At 44.3% G+C, this 27,772-nt stretch overlaps 1 protein-coding gene across 6 annotated transcripts; it reads left to right on the forward strand.

Annotated features, from left to right (window-relative positions):
* Positions 1–26,069, forward strand: srpk3 (SRSF protein kinase 3). Of its 6 annotated transcripts, none has more exons than XM_061693826.1 (19): positions 1–351; positions 770–845; positions 4,051–5,264; positions 5,374–5,482; positions 5,562–5,649; positions 9,081–9,168; positions 9,263–9,369; positions 9,444–9,609; positions 9,886–9,911; positions 11,352–11,444; positions 16,502–16,535; positions 17,026–17,244; positions 19,206–19,303; positions 19,405–19,512; positions 19,597–19,666; positions 20,413–20,505; positions 20,575–21,934; positions 22,743–22,781; positions 25,659–26,069. In XM_061693826.1, the coding sequence occupies exons 1-17, from the start codon at positions 342–344 to the stop codon at positions 20,757–20,759; spliced, it is 2,784 nt and encodes a 927-aa protein (XP_061549810.1). In that variant the 5' UTR covers positions 1–341; the 3' UTR covers positions 20,760–21,934; positions 22,743–22,781; positions 25,659–26,069. The 6 variants fall into 6 exon arrangements, with proteins under 6 accessions (XP_061549810.1, XP_061549827.1, XP_061549819.1 ...); XM_061693843.1 differs by having other exon boundaries at positions 16,505–16,535; XM_061693835.1 differs by having other exon boundaries at positions 773–845.
* The last annotated feature ends 1,703 nt before the right edge of the window (positions 26,070–27,772 follow it).

A 27,772-nucleotide genomic window follows, 5' to 3' on the forward strand; every position in this document is an offset into this window, starting at 1 on the left:
ACAGATAGGCTGTCAGCAGCTGTTTCGGGCTGTGCAAGCTCACATCAAGCGCAACACACCAAGAATAACCTGAGAGCTTCAACCACAGACACGCCACTGAGCCGGTACTGACCGGACAGTGGGGAAAAAAAGACGCCTATTTTCACTCCGGCGAGGCTGACAGCACAACGCACGCGAAACGACACACCTCACGGGCCAGCAGAGACCCTGACCCGGTTCTGAGCCTGATACCGTTGGGAACAACCTGACAAGCCGGGCTGTTTTCCCAAGTCTGTTGAGCTAACAGAAGCTAGCTAGTAGTCAGCCGGGACAGTCCCCGCTGATCCGCTTAGGGTTTGACAATGCTAATAGGTAAAGTATTATGGATTCGGCTCGGTGTTTCGGTGTCGCCGTCAGTGCTTTCACTCGTTCGTCTAACGTGGTCGAGCGCAGGTCAACATGCTAAGTGCTAGCCAGCTGCACCACCACAAAAATATGTACGTCCCGCTGGAACAAGACGATACACTCTCGAGTGGCGTCACTTCCGCTTGCAATCCTGTGTAAAATCGAATATGGTCATTTGATTGACGTGAGCTTTCGTTAGTGTCCCATTGAGGTGTGCGCGTGTTTTTCCTCACACAGCAACTTGCGACATGTAGTTCGAGGCAGGTACATATATCTTTTACATATTAGCTTTCCACATGTCAAAAGCAAGTCAATGCCTTTCTGTTTCGTTGAAGCCTTCTTGTTTCCATGGCTTCTTGCTGACCACGTCTGTGTCTTCTTTCAGCAGCCTCTGCCTCCGGCACCAAGAAGCACAGGCGCCGTGGCAAAAAGCACCGCAGAGTCCACACTGAGGAGACCCGGTGAGACGGACGTACATGGACTCTAAATTTATGAACGATTGCGTGTTCGCGCACAGCATTGCACATGTGACCTACACAGCATGTCACTGCACACACGTTAACTGTACCAAGCTCAGCAAGGGTGTCCAGACCCCCTCCCTCCAAATCTTTGTGCTAAGCTAGCTGGTGTCCAGCTGACTCAGAGAGGGTTAGTTGTCAGGCCACAGCCAGTCAAGGCCATTAATAGAAGCACATGCTGTATTAAGATCCCACAACACACACTCTTCATTCTTTTCCCATGCATCTCAAGCAGACTTCAACAATGTCACTGAGTCACAGCAACACTGTCCATGTCAGTGTCACACAATGATCAGGCACTAACAACCAGCTGAGCTTTTTTCTGGAGTTGTGGTGATATTTTTTGTCACTTGTTGTAGTTACACTGCATGCTTTCCAGTTTCTATTTTGCTGAGTCACAATTGTGATATGCATCATGTTGGCACAATGAGAAAAAAAATGCATGCAATCGGATATCATCAGATAAAAATCGAATGTGTATCGAATATCTACCAATGTGAGTGCAGTGTATATATAGACCCTTTCCAAAAAAAAAATTATATCATGGAAAAGTTTGTTTCACTAATTTAATTCATAAAGTTAAACTTTCATAGCTTATCGATTCAGGGCCCACAATTTAAATAATTTAAATTAAATGTATTTGTTTATTTTTACATAATTTGTCATTGCCATCATTGATACCCTCCATAGGAGCAGATAAAAAAAATCTTATCTAAACTACAATAGAAAATTACATATGGTCTAATTGTGCTACATTAGAGGTGCATAGAAAAGTAAATATGATCTTAATATGGTACATTAGAGGTAGCTGTTATATATGGTATATATTATATATGGTGTAAATATGTCATAAATATAAGTAATCTGGCGGCACGGTGGCCGACTGGTAAGAGCGTTAGCCTCACAGTTCTGAGGACCCGGGTTCAATCCCCGGCCCCGCCTGTGTGGAGTTTGCATGTTCTTCCTGTGCCCGCGTGGGTTTTCTCCGGGCACTCCGGTTTCCTCCCACATCCCAAAAAAAAAAATGTATAAATTGGAGACTCAAAATTGCCCGTAGGCATGACTGTGAGTGTGAAGGGTGTTTGTTTCTATGTGCCCTGCGATTGGCTGGCAACCAGTTCAGGGTGTACCCTGCCTCCTGCCCGATGACAGCTGGGATAGGCTCCAGCACGCCCGCGACCCTAGTGAGGAGAAGCGGCTCAGAAAATGGATGGATGGATGGATATAAGTAATCTGTCAAGTGGTCCAGACACTTTTTTTTTTTTTTTTTTTTTTTTTTTTTTAAAAACATCTTTAGCGATTTGTTTTTTACCGCAGACCCCACACCTGGTGAGTAAAACTCGGCTGTGTGTACTTACAGCACTTATAGTCTGTGGTGTACTGGGGATAACCAGACTAAACACTAAACGACACCACACACATAATGATGTCTGCCGTAGTACCAAGACTGACCTGTGAGAGGCAGCCTGGTGCCACAGAGGATCCACACTGATGTAGTGAATGGTTTGCGGTACAGTGGTAGTCAGTCAGTCAGTGTTTTGGCCATCTTAAATGTTGAATTAGTATAACATTTATGATTGTCAGCCTGACCGTTTTCCAAGAAGATAGGGGAGGAAAGAAAATCATTATTAACACAGCCCACACCAAAGGGTAATCGCTCAGTATAATTTTTACAGCCAGCCAAAAATTGGGCCTTTGTCAACTTGGATCGAAAGGGAGGAAAAATGCTAAAATATGGTCCGGTTGTCTTATTTGTGTGTACCCCGCTTTAGTCCGTCTGTAGTGTGTGAGCATTTCAGTCGTTAGCGTTGACTTTCTCTCACAGGTGAAACAACCATGGAAGAGATACTTGTCTTTAATTAAGAAGACCAGTGACTATTCTTTTTTCCAGCAATCATCCCTAAGTTCCATTGCACTCAGCGGAAGGGTGCCAAAAAGTAGCAGTGTGACAGGTGGCTGCTGTCTTTATGGAGTTTCTAATCAACATGGAATGAGGACTTTAAAATCTTCCATAACAAATACATTCGCAAAAACAATTGATTACTGAAGTACATCACCTATTCTACTGCCCACACCTCTCTTCTCATGACTAAAATTCCATTTGCGCAATTTAAGTCAAGTTTTTAAAGCAAGTGACGCCATTTTAAAAGGTGAGGTACAGTGCTGTGAAAAAGTATTTACCCCCTCTCAAATTAATTTTTTTTTTGCATGGGTTCCCCACTTTGTTTAAAGGTTTAATGTTATTTTTGTGATTTGTTTCTAAAAAATAATAATATATTAATATATATTAAATTAATATATTATTATTATTAAAATAAAAATATGTTTTGAAAATATAGAGTAGCCGCCTGCGGTCTGGTGCACTGGCGTTGGGGCCCGTCCAACAGAGATGCTTCAGGGAAAGATAACGGTTTATTACGTGTCCTTGCTTGCAAGCTAATGAGCTACAATAATTGCCATTTTTGCCCAGTCTCTTCCTTATTGTTCAGTCATGTACACTGACCTTATCTGAGGCAAGGGACGCTTGCAGTTCTTTAGATGTTGTCCTGGGTTCCTTTGTGACATCCTGGATGAGTCATCGCTGTGCTCTTGAGGTATTTTTTGTTTGGCCATTTCCTTGTTTACTCCATTTGAGGACAATGGCTTTCACCGAGTTTACGTCATTTATCTTTGTCTGCTATTTACATTTGTTTGACTATCTTAAATGTGAAATGTGGGAAAATGGTGCAAAAAAGGAGTTTTAGAAGGGGGCTAATAATTTTTCACAGCACTGTAAATTTGATGCGTCAACTTTGAGAACCCCTCAGAATGTTGGCATATACAAGCTTATTGGTGGATAATTTTAACTGAAACTTGTCAGCCAATCGGAGAAGAGTTTCATTGCGAAGCAGACAACATGTTTTGGAAATGTCATGTTGCTACAAAAAGTGATACATGACAGTTGTTGTGGACCCCTTTCCTGCTATTGACAATGAAAACAATTGAAGTGAACTACTGTAAACTGTACTGCTTGCTGGAACTGTTGATGATGCAGTTGTTATGATGTCAATGATCAATCACAAGTAGCGAAGATGTCTGATATCAGGAATGAAACGTTGCCTCCTTTCAGTCGGGGGTGTGCTTAATGAGGGTCTTCTGTCTCTTCTAGTTCTGATGACCTTTGTGACAGACCGTCACCCCGGATGCAGGATGACTTGTCAGTCACCCCCTTCACACCCAAAACAGTCCCAACTCAAGGAAGTACCACAGTTGAAGCCCAAGAAATGACCCCCCACTCTCTGGATACATGCTCCCCTGACCGGGACCCCCCCACCAGAGATTTAACATATACCCCTTTAGCTTCCCCCCAGTGTCCTAAAGATGTTCCCCAGAGCGCCATGTTCCCCCTGACAGTGACACACCTCAGCCAGCCACTTTCTATTACACATCACAGCTCTGCCCACAACCAGTCACTTCCTGTTACACATGAGACTTCTGCCCCCAGCCAGCCACTTCCTGTCCCATCTCAGAGCCCTTCCCACAGTGAGTCACTTTCTGACCCAGGTCAGAGCCCCTCCCATAGTCAGTCACTTCCTGATTCACATCAGAGCTCCACCCAGAGCCAGCCTCTTTCTGCCCTGGCTCACAGTCCTGCCCACAGCAAATCACCTCAGAGCAGGCATTTACTTCCAGTCCCATCTCAGAGCCTTGCCCACAGCCAGTCACTTCCTATCCCATTTCAGAGCCCCACTCACAGTCAGTTACTTTCTATCCTATCTCAAAACCCTGCCCACAGCCAGGCACTTCCTGTCGCATCTCAAAGCCCCACCCACACTCAGCCACTTTATATGTTTTCTCAAAACCCCGCCCACAGGCTGGTACTTCCTGTCTCATCTCAAATTACTGCCGACACCCGGTCACTTCCTGTCCCATCTCAGAGCCCCACCCATAGCACTAGCCAATCACCATCAAGCGTCGGGAAGGAAATGCCATATAATTTCAGCGCATGGACTCATTTAAATTTTGAAAATTCTAAATCTACTCTAGCAACAGCCAAAACCACAACCCTGTGCCCACCAAATGCCTCAACCACTCCTCCATTAAACACTTCCCACCCAGACCCATTACTGCTCACCTCTGTGACCTTCACCAACAGTGTCTCCTCCTCTCACCACGGTTCCTCTCTGTGTTCCTCCTCTGGCACCTCCCTTTCAAATTCGAAACCTAACCCTTCAACTTCTGTGATGTCATCAGCGGCAGTGTGCACATCCATCCCACCACCGGCCAATCTGAGCCCGCCACCTGCAGAGTTAACCCTGCCCCCTGCTCAGCTTCTAGGTTCTGATGATGAAGAGCAAGAAGACCCGTCAGATTACTGCAAAGGTGGCATTTTCAACATACAACCATATCTGTTCATCCAGGAAGCTTTACCCCTTTGTGACCATCAACCAGATTCATAATTTGTGTGACTGTTCTGGTCTTTGTGTTCCAGGTGGTTACTACCCAGTCACCATTGGGGACCTCTTTAACGGGAGGTACCACGTAGTCCGCAAACTTGGCTGGGGACATTTCTCTACTGTCTGGCTCTGCTGGGACCTGCAGTACGACTGAACAGTTTGTCTTGCTTCTCTACTCCGCCTGCTGCCATGTCCTCTGACCACGTGTCTGATGTGTTTTCAGGAAGAAACGCTTTGTAGCATTGAAGGTGGTGAAGAGCGCGCCCCATTACACAGAGACAGCACTGGATGAGATCAAACTGCTCAGATGTGTGAGTGTCAAGCCTTGGACCATCACATCCCGCACCTAGCCCTGCACTAAGCCCTACACCTGCACGTAGATTTGCACCTAGTGCTGTATGTAGTCCTGCACGTAGTCTTTCACAGTGTCCTACACCTTGTCCTGGACCTAGTCCTGCAGTTTATCCTACACCTCGCTGTGCACCTTGTCCTGCATCCATTCCTGAACCAAGGTTATTATAGAAAATGAAAACAAATGAAATGACAAACTAAAATTGAAAAAATATTTTTGTACATGGAAATTTAAAAAAATAATGTTTAAAAAAAAAAAAAAAAAAAGAACTAAAACGAAATGTTATGTTTGCAAAACTAACTACCGTATTTTAACAACCATAGGGCACACCGTATTAAAAGGCGCAGTCTCAGTTATGGGGTGTATTTCTGTATTGAACACATACATAAGGCGCACTGTATTATTGGGCGCAGGCAGGCTAAAATAATATGCAAGCTTAAAACGTACGGTAGCATGCATGCACGCTAAAACAATGTTTTTAAAAAGGCAACGGGAGCAAAACTGAGTTTGGTTGTACTTTATTGAAGTATTTAACAATGTACTCACGTTATGTTTTGATCAATCCTCATCCACAAATCCATCATCTTCTGTATCCGAAATGAACAGCTGACCAAGTTCTCCAACAAACACGCCAGGTTCCCCCTCGTCATTGTCAGAGTCAGTCTCGTTGCCGGGGGGCTGTTCAGCAATGATGTTGGCTTTCGCGAAAGCTCGGACAACAGTCAAAACAGACACATTAGGCCAAGCATCCACAATCCATTCACATATGGTGGTGTAACTCGCCCAGTGTTGCCTCCCAGTCTTAGTAAAGCTATGTTCGCCATCTGTCATCCATCGCTCCCACGCTGCTAGAAACTTTACTTTGAATGCCCTGTTTACACCAATGTCCAGCAGTTGCAGTTCGTTCGTCAACCCTCCCGGAATGATAGCAAGCTCCGAGTTCATTTGCTGCACTTGTTTTTTCACAGCGGCTGTCAGATGGGCGCGCATGGGGTCACAGATCAACAGGGACGGTGACGCGTGGGAAAAAAAACATCCGGTCTCTTTACGTACACCTCACTCAGCCACTCTCTCATTTTCTCCTCGTCCATCCAGCCCTTTTGGAAACATTTCTTTCGGCAGCGTCTTCCTCTTAAAAATCACCATAGGTGGCAGTTTCTGTCCATTACCATGGCAACCAAGCACAACAGTAAAAGCCGACTTCCCGTGCCCCATTGTGCGTATCGCTGTCGTGCTGGTCCCTTTCTCGACAGTGTAGTTCACTGGGATGTCGAAAGTGAGCGGCACCTCGTCCATGTTGGTGATGTGGTTGGGCTGGATGTGTTTGTCGGCAATCTTTTTACTGCAGTAGGACCGGAAGATGGCCATCTTTTCCTTGTAATCCGCTGGAAGTTGCTGCGCCACGGTAGTACTTGCCCAGATGGATAAATGGCGCCGATTCATAAAACGAAAGCACCAAGACGGACCTCCTTGAAAATGTTCGATTTTAATTTCTTCTGCAAGCCTTATTGCCCTCAGTCGAATGGTGACTGTAGAGACGCTTCCTCCGGCTGTTCTTTGATCATTAATCCATTGCTCGAGTTGGTCTTCCAACTCGGGCCACCTCGCCTTGTTTCCGCGGAAACTCAGCTTCGTCTTCTTGACTTGGCAAAGCTCGTTTTCCTGCTTCCTCCACTTGCGAACCATGGATTTGATTATCTTGAATTCTCTCGTGGCTGCTCGATTCCCATGTTCCTCTGCGCAACTGACAGCTTGCAGTTTAAACTGTGCTTCTAAGCGTCTCTATGTAGGTGCCGTTTTCGGTCTTTAGCCAAACCGATGATGTTTTGCACAATGCACGTACCCGCACTATATACCTACTGGGAGCATGGCTTTAGCCTCCTCCTTCACGCACCCTGTCCTCAGCCACGTCCGCTTTTCCTCTGAGAAAGCGTGTCGGCAGGGAATGCTAAAAAAAAAAAAAGTCAAGCGGCGTACGCGCTCATCACACAACAACATTTATAGATGTTGGAACTCTGTGCACACATAAGGCGCGCCGCATTATAAGGCGCCCCGCCCATTTTGGAGAAAATGTAATTTAATTTTTTTATTTAATTTCAATTGATTTCATACATGAGCTTTCGTCGTTGATTTTTAAATGTATTTATTTTGGATAAATACATGACGGAATGAAGGTCGAACAGTTATTTGGGAATTGTAGTTCACTGTTTCCCACCACAAAAGGCAATGTGAAAGCGGTAAAGGAATTTCTCACTGACACAGCAGGTGATTGAACAACAGGACATTTTTACAGCACTACTTCAGCAGGAAAACTCAACAAATCATGACGAGCACAGAAGTCCAGTAACAGAACACCACTCTGGGTTTTGTCGTCATAGGCTGTTTTGTACCCCCTGAACGCTGGCAGGTAGCACTAACTGTATTTCTACTCTGTTACAAAGATCTAAGATCGCTCACTACTTTTATTTATCAGTTATTGCCTATTTATCAACTATTTCGTGCGCAAGACGACAACTTCAACTTCCGCATTGGGCGCTGTTTGCGCCAATCTAATTTAAGCGCGAGTGACGTTTAAGTCTAGTTCACCAATCAAATGACAAAAGAAAGTCACATGACCTCACACGTTGTCTTCTCTTGGGCTTCCAAGGCATAGGTTTTAACGCTAGATAAGCCACCCTTTTGGGAAGGTCGTCATTACCATGAAGGCAACGGCGCGCTACTCTTGTTTACATTTTAGACGAACAAAAACAACAAAAACAAGAGTCTTCCAGATTGCTTAATTTATGTTAAAATGAAACCCCCCAGTCCCCCCTACAATGTTTATTTTTTTTGGGGGGGGGGTCACCTATTTCATGCCTTTGGTTGTTTGCATGTCTGTTAATTTATGTTAAAATAAAAATCTCTAAGATAAAAATCTGATCAGTTGCAGGGACTCATTGTTTGGAACTCGTTTCCATGACGTGCATCCTGGGACTCACATCGTCTCAATGTTAAATGATCTATGACTATACTATATTATACTACACTATAATATACTATAATGGTTATTCCAAAACTATTATAACTCTGTTCTAAACTGAGTACTGCATCTAGTACCACACACAATCCTAAACCTTGTAACACAACCAGATCCAAAATTAGTATTGTACTTTGTCCGACAGTACTAAATTGTTCTTTTTTTTAATATTCTTTGTATAAGTAGAGGGAGACTAGCAAAGTAAGAATTCCATTGCTCCCATTGTGTTTTTACTATGCATATGGCAATAAACATCTTAAATCTACTACCACACCTAGTCCTCCATCTGGTCTTGCATTAAGTCCAACCCTAGTCATTCATTTTGTCTGGTCATGTCAGCAGCCAAAAGGCCCTCATGGTGTCTCTGTGTCCAGGTGAGAGACAGTGACCCCTCTGACCCCCACAGAGAGACGATTGTCCAACTAATTGATGACTTTAAGATTTCTGGAGTCAACGGAGTGCGTATCCTTCATCCTGTCTACCTGTCTGACCGTGTCTACCAATCTGTGTGACCATGTCTATCTGCCAAGTCTTTGTTATCCTCAGCCTGTGTCAGATGTGTGTATGGTTCTGGAAGTTCTTGGTCATCAGCTGTTAAAATGGATAATCAAGTCAAATTACATGGGCCTTCCTCTGTTATGTGTCAAGAGCGTCATTAGACAGGTAACACACACACATGACAAGATGTCGTGTCACGTGATATATATATATGTCTGTTTGTGTTGACATGTTTGCAGGTGTTACAAGGTCTGGACTACCTGCACACAAAGTGTAAGATCATCCATACAGACATAAAACCAGAGAACATCTTGCTGGATGTGGATGAGGTCTACATCAGAAGGCTGGCTGCTGAGGCCACCATCTGGCAGAGAGCGGGCGCCCCGCCCCCTTCTGGGTCATCAGGTGATTGATAGCCACTGATCAAACTCTTCTTGAAGGCTGCAGGACCTCTCACAGTCTTTTGATGCTCCTCTCACTTGCATCTAAGGCTCCTCCCATTCAGTCTGGACTTGCTTCTTTGCCTGACTTGTTGCTGCTGTCTTTTAATCTCGAGCGCCGGCTGTTTTCCGCACTTCCAGTTTTCTGTTCTCATGTTCTCCTCTCTATCTTTCTCTCTTTGTCTTTCTTTCTTTCTGTGTCTGTATGTCTGTCTGTCTTTCTCTCGGTGTGTTTCTCCAGTCAGCACAGCTCCCATGGACATCCAGGTAAGTGTCCAGCTGTGCTGCTCGCTATGTTGTGATTAGTTACTCTGCTTCAGCTCTTGTCTCTTGAGTTTTGGCTGATTGGACCAAACTCAACGCAACAGCCTGATTGTGGCATGTCATCACCACCTCCATACCACTCACTCCCTCGCACACAAATGCACAGAAAGGCTTTTGAGCGCGGCGCAGCTAACATTAGCCTCTGCTGCTCCTCGCCTTCCTGTCACTTTTCGTCGTAGCTCTCCTTTGCTCTCAGAGTCCATTCAATGTATGAATACTACTACTTTATTCTGCCTCATTGTCATGGGAATCAGATCTCCTCAGACTTCACGAAACCAAAATAATGCCACATTGCCCAACTTTCCCAGCCTTTCTCGTCAACGGTGTCATCCGTTGAGCCTTGAAGGGCCGTGTCTCCTGTCGTTTCTTCAGAGGGAACACTCATTTTCTTTTTATTTCCCCCCCCCCATGCTCTCCCACTGCTGAGGTGCATGGCTGCAAGTAATAGGCTACATACTGCACATTAGCGTCTGTTGCGTCTCGCTGCTAATGTGCTGTGAACGTCATCCTAACATGGCATGGTTCTTTTTACGCCACGATTGGGTCACTGCGGAGCAACTCGCAATATTATTGGCTGTTCGTAATGTCTGTCAAAACCTGGATGAACGCAATCTCCAAAGGTCTATCGACCCCATCTCAAATGTCTTTTGAGGAAAAGTTATTTTGAAATTTGTATATAGTTTTATTGCCCAGCCCTAATGAAGACACACTGTATTTTGACGGACCGTAGCTGCTGCACAGCAAGACCAAGACGCCCACAAAGCACACTGCTTCCGACCTCAGCCATCATTGCCTCCTGGCGAGTTGTACTGTTTGTAGCAGAGTTTCTCATGCGCCTCAGGCTAGCAACTGTCAATTGCACTGAGAAAAGAACAAATCAGTTCATAAAGTGTTTGCATTCACTTCCACTCAAACGATTGTGTGTCTGAACACGTCATTCGTGAACAACACAACACTGCCCGAGCCCCCTCTACAGCCCCCACATCCCTCCCAAAAAAGCAAGAAAATGCAAAATGCTTGTTACACAAATGCGCACTGACACACTAAAATTTTTGTGTTTTTAATATTTTAAGTGCAATGTGCACCTGCGCACCAGTTACAGTATGTGCACCCCTGGTCATTAATAGGTCTGCATTTAGATACTGTGAGCCCAAACTAAAAAACAAATTCACAAACTATAGTCGAACAACTTCAGGATAGCCTACTGTGTGTGTGTGCGTGTGTTTGGGGGTGGGTGGGTGGTTGTGGGGGATAAGTGTGTACGTATGGGACCCCAGAATTCAGTGCTATGCCCCTGCTCACAGTCATGATCAAACTGGATCTTACAATATTGTTGTGTCCTAATTCATTCTCTTACCACTTTGTGTGTGTGCATGCGTGTAGGTTGGTAAAATGTCCAAAAACAAGAAGAAAAAGTTGAAGAGAAAAGCAAAGCTGCAAGAGAAACTATTAGAGGAGAGACTGGTGGACATTCAGGTACTGCAGTGGCACTCATACATAACAACAGGAACCTCGATTTAACGGACTACTGGGGGAGGGGGGAGTCATCCATTACAGCCGATATATTGAAGCACATTTTTTGGTCGCCATATGCACCCATATTACTGAATAGTATAAAATTGTTTTGTATTTTTTTTGTGGCCTAAAATGCTCAGTACAATACAAAGTTATTTTAAATAAATATTTTTTTAAAAGCTTTACAATATTTGAAAGGTTTTACATTTTATCCAAACTTACCATGCTGGTGTGCTTGATGGTGACATTGTTGACATACTGATAGGCGAGTCGAGGCAGGCCGCTTTCATGAGCTGCGAGGAATTAGTGTGCCTCCTAGTTCCAATTTCGTTGCTATAGACCAGGGGTCGGCAACCTTAAATACTCAGAGCCATTTGGACTATCTCCCACAGGAAAAGAAAAAAACACTGAGAACCACAAAACCCATTTGTCATTAAAAGTGAAAATAACACCGGATGTATCATTTTTTTTACCCTTTTTTAAAGTGACGAGTAGTGCGATAATCTGGGACAATGTTGGTTGTGCAAATGTTACAGATACTCCTCAATCAGTGTGCAAATGGAGCAGATTCTACTCTGGCATGAGTGGCCAGTATATGCAAATAGTGCAGCATGGCGAGACAACTACAGTGAGTGCACGAGTAGTACATAATTAGCCCCACAGAAATGTAACAACGAACTCAAGTCAAAAAATTGCCAGCTTGTTGTAATGGAATTATAGGTTAGCTGTTTAAGAAGTTGATTGCAAGAGGGAAGAAGCTGTTGGAATTTCTACTAGTTCTAGTTTGCATTGATCGGTAGCGCCTACCTGAGGGAAGGAGCTGGAAGAGCTGGTGACCGGGGTGTGGAGGGTCCGAGAGGATTTTGCATGCCCTTGTCTTACTTCTGGCAGCGTGCAAGTCCTCAAGGGTGGGTAGGGGGTACTGACAATCCTTTCAGCAGTTTTGATTGTCCGTTGCAGTCGGAGTTTGTCCTTTTTTGTAGCAGCACCAAACCAGACTGTGATGGAAGAACACAGGACTGATTCGATGACTGCTGTGTAGAACTGTCTCAGCAGCTCCGGTGGCAGGCCGTGCTTTCTCAGAAGCCGCAGGAAGTACATCCTCTGCTGGGCCTTTTTGAGGACGGAGTTGATGTTGGTCGCCCACTTCAGGTCCTGAGAGACTGTAATTCCCAGGAACTTGAAGGTCTCGACGGTTGACACAAGGCAGCTGGACAACGTGAGGGGCAGCTGTGGCGAAGGATGTGTCCTGAAGTCCACGACCATCTCTACAGTCTTGAGCGTGTTCAGCTCCAGGTTGTGTCGGCCGCACCACAGCTTCAGCCGCTCCGCTTCCTGTCGATATGCAGACTTCCTTGATGAGGCCGATGACAGTGGTGTCATCTGCAAACTTCAGGAGTTTGACAGTCGGGTTCGCTGAGGTGCAGTCGTTCGTGTAGAGAGAGAAGAGCAGCGGAGAGAGGACACAACCTTGGGGCGCCCCAGTGCTGATGCTGCGTGTGGATGAGGTGGCCTCCCCCAGCCTGACCTGCTGTGTCCTGCCCGTCAGAAAGCTGTAAATAAGAAAAGAACCATGGAGAAAGAACCATGGAAGTGGACCATGTGCCGCGCCTCCATGGCTGCGGCGGGCGACCGGAGCTGTGGCCGTAAGGTGGTCGGTGCCTGTTGTGGCGGCAATCCCCGAACCCGTTGGTGGACACCAACTGTGAGGGATGTCGTCAAGCTGAAGGAGGAGTCCTACCTACCTTTTTGGCCTGTGGGACTCCTGAGGCAGCTGATGGGTATCAGCTGGCTAAGCGGAATGCAGCTTTGGTGGTCGCTGAAGCAAAAACTCTGGTATGGGAGGAATTCGGTGAGGCCATGGAGAAAGACTTCCGGACGGTTTTGAGGAAATTCTGGTCCACCATCCGGCATCTCAGGAGGGGGAAGCAGTGCACCAGTAACACTGTGTATAGTGGGGATGGGGCGCTGCTGACCTCGACTCGGGACGTTGTGAGCCGGTGGGGAGAATACTTTGAAGACCTCCTCAATTCCACCGACACGCCTTCCCATGAGGAAGCAAAGTCTGGGCTCTCTGAGGCGGGCTCTCCCATCTCTGGGGTTGAGGTCACCGTGGTGATTAAAAAGCGCCTCGGTGGCAAGGCCCAGGGGTGGATGAGATTCGCCCAGAGTTCCCAAAGGTTCTTGATGTTGTGGGGCTGTCCTGCTTGACATGCCTCTGCAACATCGTGTGGACATCGGGACAGTGCCTCTGGATTGGCAGACTGGGTTGGTGGTCCCCCTTTTTAAGAAGGGCGACCGAAGGGTGTGTTCCAACTACAGGGGGTTCACACTCCTCAGCCTCCCGGCTAAGGTCTATTCAGGGGTGCTGAAGAGTAGGGTCAGTCAGGAAGTCGATTCAGGAGGAGCAGTCTGGTTTTCGTCCTGGCCGTGGAACAGTGGACCAGGGTTATACCCCTCGAGGGTGCATGGGAGTTCGCCCAACCTGTCTACGTGTGTTTTGTGGAGTTGAAGAAGGCGTTCGACCGTGTCCCTCAGGGGGTCCTGTGGGTGTTGCTTCGGTAGTATGGAGTACTGAACCCCCTGATACGGGCTGTTCGGTCCCTGTACGACCGGAGTCAGAGTTAGGTCCGCATATCCGGCAGTAAGTCGGACTCGTTTCCGGTGAGGGTTGGACTACGCTAAGGCTCCCCTTTGTCACCGATTCTGTTCATAACTTTTATGGACAGAATTTGGTGCAGCCGAGGCGTAGAGGGGGTCTGGTTTGGTGGCCTCAGTATTGCATCTCTGCTTTTTGCAGATGATGTGGTTCTGTTGGCTTCATCAAGCCGTGATCTCCAACTCTCACTCGAGGAGTTCGCAGCCGAGTGTGAAGCGGCTGGGATGAGAATCAGCACCTCCAAATCTGAGACCATGGTCCTCAGTCGGAAAAGTGTGGCCTGCCCTCTTCAGGTCGGGGATAAGATCCTTTGGGGTCTTGTTCACGAGTGAGGGAAGAATGGAACGGCGGATCGGTGCAGCGTCTGCAGTGATGTGGACTTTGTATCGATCCGTTGTGGTAAAGAAGGAGCTAAGCTTAAAGGTGAAGCTCTCGATTTACCGGTCGATCTACGTTCCTACCCTCACCTATGGTCACGAGCAGTGGGTCGTGACCGAAAGAACAAGATCCCGGATACAAGCGGCCGAAATGAGTTTCCTCCGCAGGGTGTCTGGGCTCTCCCTTAGAGAGAGGGTGAGAAGCTCAGTCATCCGGGAGGATCTCAGAGTAGAGCCGCTGCTCCTCCACATCGAGAGGAGCCATATGAGGTGGCCGGGCCATCTGATTCGGATGCCTCCTGAACGCCTCCCTGGTGAGGAGACCCAGGACACGACCCAGGACACGATGGAGAGACTACGTCCTTCGGCTGGCCTGGGAACGCCTCTTAGCGGTAGAAAATGGATGGATGGATGGAAGTTTATAACTGTATAAAACTGGACTAGACCAAATTGATTTTGATTATAAAGCAGGTTTATTTACAATTATAAACATCACAAATAAATACATTTCCATGCAGGTATTTCAAAATATAACAATCTCAAAATTAGTGATGCACTGAAAAGAAAATTCTTGACTGAAACAACAACAAAAAAACCACAAAAGAGAAACCCAAGGCTGAAAACCGAAACACTGGAACAAATGATTATACCGATTAGTAGTAAAATTACATTTATGACTATGACTGCATAGCTGCCAACCTATATAGATTAATTTCCAGAATGATTTGTCTGAATTTTCGAAAACATAATTATTACCATACAGTTGTAATCGTTAATGTATTATGGCTTCCATTTGTTATTTGAATGAATGAGTTTGGCTCTGTTGTAGGTATTCATCACTTAACCATTAGGTGGCAGCAATGGACTTAAACATGCCCAGACTGCCAGAAATCAGAAAGAAGACACGAAACAGAAACCTGTCATGTGGAACGAATACAATGTGATCTGCAAATAAAGCGAATAAAAAATAAATACAAGACTGATTCTTGAGCATGCCACGCTGTGCAAACCCAACTGTTCTGAACATTTAGCTCAGACAGCGACGGCTGATCCGCTGTCAAAATATTTGCGTGATCGGCGATCGCTCATGCAATGGAGCGACCTTGTACCTGCTAATGCTAACACGAACAAACCCCGTGAACACTTTCTATTTCGTCCATGAAAGGCAAACTACTATCTTGTTATCTTTCCGCCCCGTTCACGGACCGAACACAAAAACACAAGCGCCTCAACTGCCACCACGATCGCCGCGCGGCGTTGTTTTCTTTTCATTACAGGAGCGGCACGGCGTCGCGTATCTCTTTAACGTGATAAAGGCGTTGCATTTGATAATGTGCTTCATCTTCAGGTGATTTAACATGGATATGCCTGTCTTCGTTGTAACATCGTTTAAACAAGTTTTGCAGACTACGATTGTTTCCAAATGTTAGACGTGCCCTTTTTTTGGAACTGTATATGGCTCGCTAGTCACTAGCATTTTCAGTTGGTGCAAGTCTTGTGGAGAAGTGAAAAGTATAGAAAATAAAATTGATGATTCCCTTTTTGCTGATCGAGGATTAATGAAATATTGATCCAATCGAGCTTTTCGATATATCGCCCAGCACTAATTCAGCATTGCCGCTACGCAGGCATCGGAAGCATGTCTGGTGGTGGTTGGATGTAGTAATTTTATATCTGTGACCCGGAAATACGTGTGTCCCAGTCTTTGCCTATATTGCGCCACAGCGCCAGTAAGCAACAGCAGCCAATTCTGGAACTAACATACTTTGTCATTATATATAGCAATATTTTTGGACATGATCTGTGCAGATGGTCCGTTACTTCCTATATCCGTTAAATCGAGATCCGGTAAATCGAGGTTCCACTGTACTATTACAAGAATTTATAGCGTACCTGTAACGAATACTACTACATTATAAAATCAGCTAATTACAATCAATTATCAATCAATAACATTAAATATGTTTTGTGTTTTTGGTCAGAAGATGGATGAGGAAGACGCCACACTCACTAACTGTAAGTAAACACTAGGGATGCACCAAAATGAAAATTCTTGACCAAAACCGAAAATCAGGAACCCATGGGCGAAAGCCAAAATAGCAAAAAATAATGACTATCTCTATTACTGTGTTCTCCAACATGAGCACACCCCTCTGTACTTTGCCACTCTAAAATTGAACTCGCTGGAGACACTCCCTTTTTATGATCCTCTCCGCTATAATGCGGTTCCAGTTTTTTAGTGTACGCGACTGCGCACTGGCTGCGGTTTTTGATTGTGTTATAACAACATCCTCTTTCGGCCATTTTATTTCAGTGACAAAAGTCTTTCGGTCCGAAACTGAAAATGTACGATTGGGCCATTGTTGGCCGCAATATTTTGGGAGCCAAAATTTTGGTACATCACTAGTATACACCATAGTATTACACAGTTGTACACATAGATATACACAATTACACACATATACAGGCTTGTGGTTTTAAAAGAAAAAGGTTTTTGCATCCACAGGCCTCCCAATTGTCAATGGAAACACTTCCTGCAATGCAATCAATGACAAAGTGAGCCCAATGTCATCTTGTTCCTGGTTGGAGGACAGTTGTAATGGCGACGGCCCAGGGCGGTTTTCCAGCCCCGCCTCCGGCATCTCGGGGTTCTCCAGCTGCGCGATCTCAGCCACATCGGAATCGACTCTTTCCACACATTCAGGATACTCCAGTGGACAAGATTGTAAGGACACACTCCCACTCTGAAAGAAATTGACCTTTCGCCAAGACCCCCGCCCACCCCATTAAGCGTTCGACATGATTCTTCCTCCGTCTGCACTCCCTGAACTAATAAAACCCATAGTGTCTTTCAAATTGCGACAGAAGCAGGCAGGGTTTGCAGTATGCCTTTGACGGTTACATCTTCACAAGCAAACCAAATCAAGACGCTAAGATAACATAGCATTACAGAGCAAATTTCATAGCGCTCCCCTGCCTCTTCGTGATTCGCTACTTGCGAATTTATCTATTTGTCAATTAATTTTTTTTGGAACCCATCCGCCATGATCTGCTAAAAAATGTAGCCTTTTTGTTGTTTTTTTGCTTTTTGAAACACTCTAATATGCGACAAGATTCCACCAAATCCCTGTTTAATAGCCCTAAGATGCCACAAGATAGTGCCAAAAGCCCTGTTTAGGTGTCATGACCTACTGTATGTTGACATGGCACATCTCAAATGAGACACAAGTGAGAAACATTTTAGGGAGGTCTCAGTTATGCAATTTTTTTTCGCTATTCACAGCAGAGCTCGGTCCCGCTATTAACACATTCAATGCCAACTCCTAGAGTTAGAGCATATTGACAGATTTTTCAAGACCCACAGAATATTGTGTTCTACGATATATATATATATATATATATAAACCAAGTGAAAAAAATACTCTTCTTTCAGCAGAAGTTTGTTTCTACCTTTTTCCATTCCTTAGTAATCAGCAGTTGAATATAGGTAGGTTTTACTAAATGCATCAATTTCTCCCATCAATTAAAAGATATCAAGCGTACAGAGACCTTTATGCATACTTTTATGCATGCTTTTGTGAGACTCCTAACATCTGAACAGTGTTTTTATTTCATGATCCAGCTAAAACAACATTTAGGAATGGCTTTTAATTTCAAAATAGTACTATTATTTATTGATATGTGAATGACGCAACTCACGGGACACAGCCAGTCATTGCCACGTACTGTTCAGACACCAAATATTGCGATTGTGGTCTTCTTAGACGGCTTAGATCTCTGTTGTGCTTATCACATTTATAACACACACATACTTCCGCTACTAGCACAACACATATGTTGGGAAATCTATACATAATTTGTTTGAGTGTGCTTCAACTCATTGCGTCTGCGCAGCAGCATGGCAGCTATATCCTGTTTGTGTGAATGGGTGGAACAGAGAAAACGTAGTTGCTATTGAAGCTAAAATGTTAAATTGCTGCCATCCGCTGGTTATAGCACCTCATTACAATGCTTCCCAAGCACAAGACTTTCTGGGGAATTGTATGAGGTCCTGTGTCCAATGCAGTACAAAATTAAAGAAAATAAATTTAAAAAACGACAGATGTCGTTTTTGGCATTGAACGTTTGGCTTCTAAAGAACGACTTGTCGTTCTTGGCATTGAATGAGTTAAGCGTGGGATTACTTTGCAATCCATCAAAAGCAAAGAGCAATAGGCCTATGCAAACGTTGCAACCAGGAACATGTAGCTGACCTCGTTAGCTTAACAGGCTAAGGCCTCAGCTTAATGTTAGCATTTTTGAGAGAATAAATGAATATTTTACAGCTATTGTAATACAAGTACATTGTCTACTTTGGAGCAGACGGAGATGTGACTGCTGATTTTTGAGAGATTCAAATGACTATGCGCACAACTGGATTGTTTTATCTTGAGCTTGCATTTTTGTGGCTTACTCTGGGTAAGATTGATTGAATTTAACAGGGCGCCTCTTGGAAAGTGTCGGCTCGCTCTTCTCTCCTGCTCTGATTGGTCAGTTTGCGTTTGGGATGGTGGCTTAGCGAAAGGTTAATTAAACAGCACACATTACAGTATCAGTTCAGCTCAGTTCTGGAAAAAAAAGCAAATGGACTATATTTGTCGAAGTGGACATCACTGTGTGCGTGCGTCTGTGTGTGTGCGTTCACAGTGTTTTGCGCATCAGACTTCGTCGTCAGTCCTCTTGACCCTCACAACGCCGACAAATTGCAAGTGAAGATTGCTGATCTTGGAAATGCTTGCTGGGTGGTGAGACTCTTCATGTGATCAAAAGCTTGCTGCATCACTTCCTCTTTCTTGATCAAATGACCAATCACACTCCTCTTCCCTGTCTTGTTTCTGCCCCCCAGCACAAGCATTTCACTGATGACATTCAAACAAGACAGTACCGGGCCCTGGAGGTTTTGATTGGAGCAGAGTATGGACCTCCTGCTGACATCTGGAGCACTGCCTGCATGGTGCACTTACAGACACACAGACACACACGCAGTCAAGTTGTGTTTAACCATTTGTCTGGTTTGTGTTTGTGTTGAATATTTCAGGCATTCGAGTTGGCCACTGGTGATTATTTATTTGAACCTCATTCAGGCGAAGATTACACTAGAGATGAAGGTAAAGGCTCCACATGCATCAGGGGTATAATTCAGGATTAAATCTCACACATCTCATCCACACATCAAATGCAACAATTATTGAACAGTAGCAGGCTGCTTTGAATCCCAGGGGCGGACATGCTCGATACTCGCATCTGATCGACTGCAGTCCGATTGTTGTCGCATTTGATTAGATTCTGATGGTCTCTGCTGATGCAAATGCAGTATATTGTGAAGGAACACTGCTGCTTCATATAAGCTGTTGGGCAGATATTAGTGAGGTGAAGTACTGCAGATGAAGAGGCGTCTGAATGAACCACGTGTTTCAATTTGAATACTGGAAGGCTGTCCAGTTTAACTGAAATCCTCACGCAGGTAAAACGCTATTACACAAGCCAACCACTGTTACACAAGTCAAATGGTCTCACATACACTAAAATGCGTTCCTATAAAATACTGAAATTGACACAGGGACAGCTCCCAAAAAGCGAAACAAAACTGTCCCCAACAGGGTGGGTTGAAGGGGACCTGGAGGCGGGTACAAGGCTAGCCAGGAGGTCGGCCAGGACGGTGCTGTGCCACCCTGGGTGACTATCCATGTCGGCCACATCAAAAACCGCCACTGTGTATTGTGTATGAGTGTTTCAGTTGTTTGTATGAGAGCATTTCAAGTTGCTTTTGAGAGGTAATCCTGAATTATGTCCCTGACAGCCTCTCGTACTCATACACTTGATTCAGAGAATAACATTTGTAGTTTGCGTTAAGATCACATTGCTCACATCATCGAGCTGCTGGGCTCCATCCCTTTGCCCTTCGCCTTGTCTGGCAGATACTCCAGAGAATATTTCAACAGACGAGGTGAGCCCACCCATGCGTCCTTAGCGTCTGTGTACAATGTCTCACATATGACCTGTATGTGGGGATCAGGTGACCTGCGCCACATCTCCAGCCTGAAGCCGTGGGCTCTGTTCGAGGTCTTCCTGGAGAAGTACGAGTGGCCACTGGACCAGGCCGCTCAGTTCAGTGACTTCCTGTCCAGCATGTTGGAGCTGGATCCCGAACGCAGGGCGACCGCCGCCGAGTGTCTACAGCACGCCTGGCTTCAGCAATGATGCGCACATGTGTGAGAGGTGTCATGATGGCATGTGTACCCATGAAAGGGGCTCTTTGCTAACTGTCACTCACCGGAAGTGTTACCACAACCTCCCAACAGGGTGTGTTCCAAACACGGCAGCTGCATCACACTCGTCTTCATGTGTCTTCAAACTTGATGAAGGTACCTTTGTGTCTGCCATGTTGTCTTGTGGAAAGGTCATTTGACACACGACGAGCCGCTCACGTACACTTTTGGAACGCACCCGAGTGGACTTTTCCCCTTGTTTTCTGCTGTCGTTCTGCAACTTTGCTGAATTGTGTTGATTGAGCTTGGTTTTTGTGACCACTGACATGTTTGGTGTTGAGATGAGCTTCCTGTCATGAATATTGAGTGCCTTCAAATCAGCCCTGATCCTCAACCGCCTCACAGTGACTTTTTTTTTTTTTTCTACAAATCCACATTTTGTGTGAAATTGTTCTTCTGTACAAAAATAAACTTTAAAGAACCACTGACATGTTGGCTCAACTTTAAACTCACGGGTTGGACCTGATGGAGGGAAAGAATGAGTCTGCCCTATGCTGGTGAGGGCAAACGCATACATGTACTGTATATCATTCACAGTTGAAAAGAATAGTTGAGCAATTGAGTTGCTGCAGGTGACAAACATCTGGCAAAGGAAGGCAACATTTCAGCGTGTGCCTCAGCAATCAGTTCTATGTTACCATAGAAACCAACGTGTTGAAGAACATCATCTTTGTCTGCTCGTTGTCCACCATCAAGCTATTGTCCAACTATCTCTTCTTGGCAATCACCTTGCGTCGCCAAGGGCCATGCCTTATCGTCATCTGAAACTCAAGTCAGACCAAGCTGGACATGCTGCTGTTACTGTATGTCTCATCTTCATACTTGGTGGACCAGTTGGTCATCACAACCTCAGGATATCCGTGTGTGTATCTGTGTGCGCGTGCACATGCAGGCGCACTAATGCCGCTAGCAGGTTAGTCTTCCTTACCTCATCCCAAGAGAGAGAAGAGCGCAGTTGCTCTATTCACGCTCATGCTCCTTGCCGAGGGGCACGTGCAGCCTTGGATAGTTGTGTACATTTGCAAGTGTGGTGCAGAGAAGGAAGTGGCTGACAATGTCGAAAAACAGCCTTCGAGAGGAGCGCATGTCAAAAGAAGCGACTTGAAGGTAAGAAACTAAATAAAAGATTTCTGCAATCAACAGTTTGATCTGATTTGATAGGAATAGAATAATTGAAAGTATAACTTGACCGTTTAGTTTTCATGCTCATGGTTGGTTGAAAAGAAGTGTGTTCAGTGACTGTAATGACTGTGTGTTCATTACAGTGAAATGAAAAGTAGGCTAATCTGCAACAAGTATCACTTTTATATCCCCAACAGGCTTAATAGAGTAGTGTATATCAAGTTAGAAAAGGAAAAGAAGTATACAAGTATACAACATCATTGTAACACAGTGAAATGTTCATTAGCAGATGCAAAGAAGCAGTAAACTGTAGTTTAATATGGTTTATGGGAATCCTAAATTATGGAGTATAAATAATAATCACAATGATAATGTATGTTTTAACAGTAATGTATAGTATAAAACAATTCACATGCTTTGTTTAGACAATTTGAACTGTAACTCAACAAATAACTAGGGTTCAAGATTTGATATATAAAGGAGTGAACATTTTTTATTTTGATTGGATATTAAAAGCAAAAAAATGTTAGCCATCAGTACAACAAATAATAATAATAATAATAATAAAAAAGCATAGATTAGGCCAATGCAGACACTGACTGAGTAGGTTTAAGGTCTAAAAATGAGCCACTGTATAACAATCACAAAGACCCCCTCCAAGAGGGAGTATGATGTCTCCAGGAGTTTCAGTGTTTAGAGTGGCAAGATACAGGGGAGTGGTATCTGATACAGATGTGGAATTATGATAATCATAATTCATCCATCCATTTTCTTTGTATTTTATCCTCACTAGGGTCACAGGTGAGCTTGAGCCTACCCCAGCTGACTTTGGGTGAGCTGCAGAGTACACCCTGAACTGGTCACCAGCCAATTGCAAAACACAGACAAACAACCATTCACACTTACATTCACACTCGAGGCTGACATGGGAATGGATTTTGGTTATAGCTCCCTCTCATTCCCACAGATATTTATCCCATTCCCTCCCAATCCAGATTGTTTAAAAATACCCACCCCCTACTGCCACAGAGGTTGACACAATTCCTTCCCATTCCATCCATCCATTTTTTTGCACTGCTTATCTTCACCAGGGTTGCAGGCTCCCGCTCATTCCCCAGCCAAAATTTTACAGAATCCAACTCCCATCCCCCCCAAAAACACACTTTTTTAAATTATATTTTTTCTCCCAGTCAATCCTGCTCTGTTTTTATTGCAACCCCAATTCCAATGAAGTTGGGACGTTGTGTTAAATATAAATAAAAACAGAATACAATGATTTGCAAATCATGTTCAACCTATATTTAATTGAATACACTACAAAGACAAGATATTTAATGTTCAAACTGATAAACTTTATTGTTTTTAGCAAATAATCATTAACTTTGAATTTTATGGCTGCAACACGTTCCAAAAAAGCTGGGACAGGTGACAAAAAAGACTGAGAAAGTTGAGGAATGCTCATCAAACACCTGTTTGGAACATCCCAGAGGTGAACAGGCTAATTGGGAACAGGTGGGTGCCATGATTGGTGTATAAAAGGAGCTTCCCTGAATTGCTCAGTCATTCACAATCAAAGATGGGGCGAGGTTCACCGCTTTGTGAACAAGTCTGTGAGAAAATAGTCAAACAGTTTAAGGACAATGTTCCTCAACGTACAATTGCAAGGAATTTAGGGATTTCATCATCTACGGTCCATAATATCATCAAACAGTTCAGAGAATCTGGAGAAATCACTGCATGTAAGCGGCAATGCCGAAAACCAATATTGAATGCCCGTGACCTTCGATCCCTCAGGCGGCACTGCATCAAAAACTGACATCAATGTGTAAAGGTTATCACCACATGGGCTCAGGAACACTTCAGAAAACCAATGTCAGTAAATAAAGTTCGGCGCTAAATCCGTAAGTGCAACTTGAAACTCTACAAAGCAAAAGCCATTTATCAACAACACCCAGAAACGCCGCCGGCTTCTCTGGGCCCGAGCTCATTTAAGATGGACTGATGCAAAATGGAAAAGTGTTCTGTGGTCCGAGGAGTCCACATTTCAAATTGTTTTTGGAAATTGTGGATGTCGTGTCTTCCGGGCCAAAGAAGAAAAGAAACATCCGGATTGTTAAGGACACGAAGTTCAAAAGCCAGCATCTGTGATGGTATGGGGCTGTGTTAGTGCCAATGGCATGGGTAACTTACACATCTGTGAAGGCACCATTATTGCTGAAAAGTACATACAGGTTTTGCAGAAACATATGCTGCCATCCAAGCAATGTCTTTTTCATGGACACCCCTGCTTATTTCAGCAAGACAATGCCAAACCACATTCTGCACGTGTTACAACAGCGTGGCTTCGTACTAAAAGAGTGCGGTACTAGACTGGCCTGCCTGCAGTCCAGACCTGTCTCCCATTGAAAATGTGTGCCGCATTATGAAGCGTAAAATACGACACCGTAGAACCCGGACTGTTGAACAGCTGAAGCTGTACATCAAGTAAGAATGGGAAAGAATTCCACCTACAAAGCTTCAACAATTCAGTTCCCAAACAGTTATTGAATGCTGTTAAAAGAAAAGGTGATGTAACACAGTGGTAAACATGACCCTGTCCCAGCTTTTTTGGAACGGGTTGCAGCCATAAAATTCTAAGTTAATGATTATTTGCTAAAAACAATCAACAACAAGTTTATCAGTTTGAACATTAAATATCTTGTCTTTGTAGTGTATTCAATTAAATATAGGTTGAACATGATTTGCAAATAATTGTATTCTCTATTTATTTATGTTTAACACAACGTCCCAGCTTCATTGGAATTGGAGTTGTAATATCTCGAAGGTCATAGTTCCCGCTCCCAGTGACTAGCTTCCACTCCTGCCCAAAACCTTGATTAATAGTGAAATTTACTCCCATCCCTCGAGACCCGGTGGGAATCCCGAAAAAATGTCAGCCTCTACTTCACATATACAGACAATTCATAGTCTTCAATTAAGAAACATGTTTTTGGAATGCGAGACAAAGACAGAGTACCCTGAGAAAACCCACGGAAAGCACTGGAAGAACATGCAAACTCACATGAAGGCTGGAGCCGGGATTTAAACCCTCAACCTCTGAACTGTGAGGCAGATGTGCGAACCACTCATGCTCTGATATTGATGACGATAATAATACTAATTAATTAATTAATTACATCTGCAAAACTTCCCTTGAGATAGTTTTGATTTTCTATGTTGTTTGCTTCAGGGTAACACAAAGTCAATGTAAAGAAAATGCTAACTCGAGCTAGCAACACGTTTTTATGTACGTTTAACATGACTTTTAGTCTAGTTTTGAACACTCGGAGAAGCATTTTTTTTTATAAGCCCTGTATTTTTGTTTATATCGTTTTACACTTTGTGTCGTACATCACGTCATGTTGGAAGTACCCACTGACAAGGCTAGCAGCTGGCTACATTGGCATGTGATGTGACATTCCCACTGTTGGTGCCAGGTTGTGGGATGTGACGTGAATAACTTAACAAGCATCTCGTTTCTCACCAACGCCTGGAGCTCGTCTCTTCTTCGTGTTGTGACTCATTTTCTTCTTATTATATCACCTAAACTCCTCATATCAGAATAATCTGAGTGATAAAATCAGGACATGTCTATTCATGCTGCCTCTACTCTTTTTTCATCTCTTGTGATCACTTTGTTTCACGTTTCTTCTTGCCCTGCTTTGTGCAGGTTAAGACATTGGCTGGTGGCGTCTTTCTGTTGATGGTGAAGACCAACAATGTGCTGACCGTCACATCATCATCATGGTTGGCAAGTAGCTGGTAAGGCTCATCCGCTATTGACTTTACAAGACGACTAAGGAAATAATCTTTTCAGACTGTTGCCATTGTTCACTGCAGGAAATGTACTTTTCATAGCAGCACAAAAAAGTTAACCATTCTATGATAAAAGTGTAATAAAGTAAATGTACTCAACCTGTGAAGCTGCCCGACAGCTTTAACAACAACATAGTTTTGTGGTTGCGTCTTTGAGTAATTTTATGTTTATCTACTATAGCATCTGCTTGTTACGCACAAACCGATTTTCAAAATATTTTAAAATGTGAGAGAGCTCACAAATAATAAAAAATGTGCATGTGTTCTTACTGCTCCTATATCATGAGTTCAACTGGAGGTTACCAACACAGGCCACCGCGCACATCACCATATATTCACCCACAATTGGGAGGCTCCTCCCATAAACTAGATGTCTGTCACAGTACCAAGACTGACCATTGAGAGGCTGCATGATGCCACAGCGCACCCAGACTGTCCAAAAATATAAATAAGAAGTAGGAGTAGTAGTACAAGAAGAAATAGAAGTTTGGCTAACTCTTAACTGTCTGGTAATGACATTGCAGTTGCAAACTCTTCTCCTCATCATCTTTATTGAGGTGAATGATTTGTGAGACGCATTATACAGACAGACTCTAAATTGCCCGTAGGTGTGAAGGTGAGTGCGAATGGTTGTTTGTTTGTATGTGCCCTGCGATTGGCTGGCAACCAGTTCAGGGTGTACCCCGGCTCAGAAAATGGATGGATGGATGGATGGATTATACAGACACTAAGCACAACCAGTTGCTCCTCTAGTCTTGTAATGTTGAGAATAAATACTTTGTTACTATTACATAAGTAAAACTTTCACATATCTGTACTTTATCTAGGCGGAACGGTAGACGACTGGTTAGCACATCTGCCTCACAGTTCTGAGGACCGGGGTTCAATTCCCGGCCGCGCCTCTGTGGAGTTTGCATGTTCTTCCCGTGCCTGCGTGGGTTTTCTCCGGGCACGCCGGTTTCCTCCAAATATATATAAACAAATGGTTGTTTGTTTATATGCGCCCTGCGATTGGCTGGCGACGAGTTCAGGGTGTACCCTGCCTCTCGCCCAAAGATAGCTGGGATAGGCTCCAGCACACCTGCGACCCTAGTGAGGAGAAGCGGCACAGAAAATGGATGGACGGATGTACAACCCCAATTCCAATGAAGTTGGGACGTTGTGTTAAACAAATAAAACCAGAAGACAATGATTTGCAAATCATGTTTAACCTATATTTAATTGAATACACAACAAAGACAAGATATTTACTGTGCAAACTGATAAAGTTTATTGGTTTTACCAAATAATCATTAACTTAGAATTTTATGGCTGCAACACGTTCCAAAAAAGCTGGGACAGGTGGCAAAAAAGTTGAGGAATGCTCATCAAACACCTGTTTTGGAACATCCCACAGGTGAACAGGCTAATTGGGAACAGGTGGGTGCCATGATTGGGTAGAAAAGAGTGAATGACTGAATTGCTCAGTCATTCACAAGCAAAGATGGGGCGAGGTTCACCTCTTTGTGAACAAGTGCGTGAGAAAATAGTCGAACAGTTTAAGGACAATGTTCCTCAATGTACAATTGCAAGGAATTTAGGGATTACATCATCTACGGTCCATAATATCATCAAAAGTTTCAGAGAATCTGGAGAAATCACTGCATGTAAGCGGCAAGGCCGAAAAGCAACATTGAATGCCCGTGACCTTTGATCCCTCAGGCGGCACTGCATCAAAACCGACATCAATGTGTAAAGGCTATCACCACATGGGCTCAGGAACACTTCAGTAAACCATCCATCCATTTTCTGAGCCGCTTATCCTCACAAGTGTCGCGGGAGTACTGGAGCCAATCCCAGCTATCATCGGACAGGAGGCGGGGTACACCCTGAACTGGTTGCCAGCCAATCGCAGGGCACATATAAACAAACAACCATTCGCAATCACATTTACACCTACGGGCAATTTTAGAGTCTTCAATTAACCTA

Source organism: Phycodurus eques, chromosome 1 (assembly GCF_024500275.1).
Source record: "Phycodurus eques isolate BA_2022a chromosome 1, UOR_Pequ_1.1, whole genome shotgun sequence".
Classification (NCBI taxonomy): Eukaryota; Metazoa; Chordata; class Actinopteri; order Syngnathiformes; family Syngnathidae; genus Phycodurus; species Phycodurus eques.